Source organism: Elephantulus edwardii, unplaced genomic scaffold (genome assembly GCF_000299155.1).
Source record: "Elephantulus edwardii isolate Elephantulus edwardi_28Jun2011 unplaced genomic scaffold, EleEdw1.0 scaffold00431, whole genome shotgun sequence".
NCBI lineage: Eukaryota > Metazoa > Chordata > Mammalia > Macroscelidea > Macroscelididae > Elephantulus > Elephantulus edwardii.
In genome coordinates this window covers 183,008-186,443 of record NW_006400181.1, presented here as the reverse complement: position 1 = coordinate 186,443, position 3,436 = coordinate 183,008, and the positions used below count along the sequence as shown (strand labels likewise).

The following is a 3,436-nucleotide window of genomic DNA, read 5'->3' as shown; positions in this document are numbered from 1 at the left end:
AACTGTTATAAAACAAGACAGACATCAGGTTTGAGGGAAGACTGAGAAAGATGAGATAAATAATGTATACTGCATTGAAACAGATGAAGGAGAGAACTGTTTAAAAACAATATATGGTTAGGTATTATTGTCATGACAGGAGTCCAGAATGAAAGCTGCACAGTGGAGTGGACTTGGGGGGAGGGATTGTACAACAATAAAAGAATTTATCTTTTACTTTTCAAAGAGAAGAACGAATTGAAGGGAGGGTGGCAGGGAGAAAAATGCAACAATGAATGAATGGAAATCCAAAGTCTCTGTAAATGTTCATTAAAGTTAATAATTTGAAAAGCACCAAAGAGACAGTTAATTATGAAAATTTCTAACTTTTAATAAGTAGTGGTGACACTTTTCTTGTCTTAGATGATACAAGGTAGAGAAAGGAAATGTAGGAGTCCTCCTGTCACATGTCATTTCTCCCTCTGCACCATCAGAGGAGGTCCAGGTTTGCTTGCATCAGATTTTGTTATTCCTTCAAGGCTACATTTAGATTATCAGGTATTTCTCTTCACACCGTCTAAGCCCTCTTAATTCGAATGTGATAGTCATAGAGAAATCTGTGCAGATAGAAGATCTGCACCAATATCTCTCACATGTCCTTTACATGGACCCAGGACCAAATTTGCTTGATTTTAACTACTCGCTCTGTTGTCTTTCTGTCTGTTGATCTTTCCTACCTTCAGTTCTGTGACTATATCAATTTAAGTAAGTATTCTAAAAGAACTAGGTACAGTGCTCACTGTAAGAAATATTTATACCTACACATACACTACCTTCAATGCTAAGTTTCTAGTGATTAGATGATATAGATAGATATAGAGATAGAGAGAGATAGAGATAGATATAGATATAGATAGATGATATAGATATAGATAGATGATATATAGATATAGATGATATAGATAGATATATATATATGGCTATTACTATGTACCATTCATACTTCAAAACACAAAATAGACTCTCTTTAAGGAAAATGGGAAATAATGAGCATGAAAAACCAAAAGTACTGCTTAGTATGAGCGCTTTGGCATAATTTTTTATATAAATTATCTGATTATGAAATAGTAGAATGAATATTATGCTAGTGATCAATTATATGTACTTTTTGTAGAAAGAGTTAGTGTGTCATTTCTTTCCTCTTAAAAATGTTGGATATTGTCTTCAGTATACAGATGCATTCTCCAAGACTGGGGGACAAAAATCCCAAATTATGCAGTTCAAAATAGGATTGCTTCAAACTATTTGCTGTTGGTCTTCCAGTAAACCTTCCGAACCCAGAGTTTCTTCATTTCCTTTTTCACTTCTGTGTTTCTCAGTGTATATATCAGAGGGTTTAACATGGGGGCAATGATGGTATAAAACAGAGCCACCATCTTATCCCCAGAAAAGGTAGTGTCAGGGCGCATGTACATGAAAGTACAGGGACCAAAGAAGATGATGACCACGGCAATGTGGGAGCCACAGGTGGAGAGAGCTTTGTGCCTGCCTTCTGCAGAATGCTTTCTCAGGGACACCAGTATGACAGTGTAGGAGATTAACAAGAGCACAAAGCTCCCCAAAGAGATGGTCCCACTGTTAAATGTATCAAAAATACCAGTAACATATGTGTCTGTGCAGGCTAGTTTCAGCAGAGGGTGGACATCACAAAAATAATGATCAATCTCATTTGGTCCACAAAAGGGTAGCTGGACAACCAAAGACAATTGCATAATGGCGTGTATGAAGGCCCCTACCCAGATCCCAAGCAACATTTTACTGCATCTGTCTCGGTCCATGATGGTCATGTAGTGTAGGGGCTTACAGATGGCTACATACCGATCGTAGGCCATTAACACAAGAGTGAAGATCTCGACACAACCAAAGAAATGCACCCCAAAGAGTTGCAATATGCACCCCACATAGGAGATAGTTTTACTCTTGGCTGATAGGTCAACAATCATCTTGGGAGCTGTAACAGAAGAATAACAAATGTCCACAAAAGATAAGTTATTGAGAAAGAAATACATAGGAGACTTGAAAAGGTTGCCGAAGCTCACTGTCAGGATGATGAGGAGGTTTCCCAGAAGAGTAACCGTGTAGAAGAAAGAAAACACCACAAAGCAAACTTCTTCTACCACTGGGTTTTGAGAAAGGCCCCAGAAAATGAAAACAGTTATATTGTTTATTTTTCCCATTACATTAACCCAGCAGAACACATTTCCAAGCGATGAAGTATCTGAAAAAAATTTTGAGAGAATCAATAGTAATATCTCTACAGTAGAAAAAAAAAGAATAGTCACAGTCATCTGACTCTTTCTGATTTTCGTTCTCTCTCTTAGTCTCATTGGTTACAACTCATTTATATCTTATCTTGGGTTTTCAAGGAGCTTTAAAATCACACTAGAGATTGCCTATCTTTCTCCTGCAAAGCACTTAGTGAATTCACACTGTCACCTTTGAGTTAGTTGTGAGACTGCTTAAGAGCTCTGCCACCAGACCTCCCTTGATCTCAGCACTCAAAAACAGAAACAACAACAACAAAAACCAAACAAAAAAACCCCCAACCATTACTTACCTGCTTCAAGGGAGCTCTGGTGGCAAAGGTCTGCAGTTGGAATCCACCACCAATTGTTCTGCAAGACAAAGATGGGCTACCCCCTTCCATGCAACTTACTGTTTCTGAAAAACCAATCGGAGAGTCAGCTATTAGGTGGTTCTGACTCAGTGGTAATCAGTAAAGGAACTCTAGTGGCCTAGTGTTAAGAAATTGCATTGCAATGCTGAAGGCCTTCAGTTCAAACCCACCAGCTGCTCAGTAGTAGGAAGATAGGCAATCTCCTCTCCTGTGATTTACGGCCTTTGAAAACTTTCCAACATGTCAGCTATGAGTCCAGTCCAACTCAAAGACACATAACAACAACAGTAACCTCTGTATAAACTGCACGATTAGATAAATTATGATGTGTATAATCTGATCATCGTATGTTTACACAATAGTACATTCATTTATTTCAGATGAGGAAGTCACGTTCAAAAATAAAGCAAATTACCAAATTTACCCATTAGGCCAGGAGCCAAATTCTTCTTAATGTGTGTGCACATGTGGTCCTGTGTGTATGTGTTTATTCATTTGTTTGCTTTTGATATTTGCTTAGTTGCCATTCTATGTAAGCACCACAACTTCCGTGTTAGGGACCCTTAGTGGTGAAAACAGTTAACAAATTCAGCTATGCTCAGTTGCTAACTGAACGTCTGCAGATTCACGTTCATCCAGAAATATTTTGGAAGAAAGACCTAGTAATCTATTTTTTTAAAAGGAACTTTTTAAAAATTTTATTAAAAAATCAGTTTTGAGCATTATGCTACTTTAAGAACTATAGAATCATGATAATATATACAGAAAATCTCAATGATC

At 37.5% G+C, this 3,436-nt stretch overlaps 1 protein-coding gene across 1 annotated transcript; it reads right to left on the bottom strand.

Moving 5' to 3' along the window:
- Positions 1–1,280: 1,280 nt before the first annotated feature.
- Positions 1,281–2,216, bottom strand: LOC102865403 (olfactory receptor 4S2-like). Its single transcript, XM_006902597.1, has one exon. The coding sequence runs from the start codon at positions 2,214–2,216 to the stop codon at positions 1,281–1,283; it is 936 nt and encodes a 311-aa protein (XP_006902659.1).
- Between the last annotated feature and the right edge of the window lie 1,220 nt (positions 2,217–3,436).

Bases quoted from the DNA above. Each gene is read 5' to 3' on its own strand.
- LOC102865403 (XM_006902597.1), bottom strand. From the start codon at position 2,216: ATGGGAAAAATAAACAATATAACTGTTTTCATTTTCTGGGGCCTTTCT.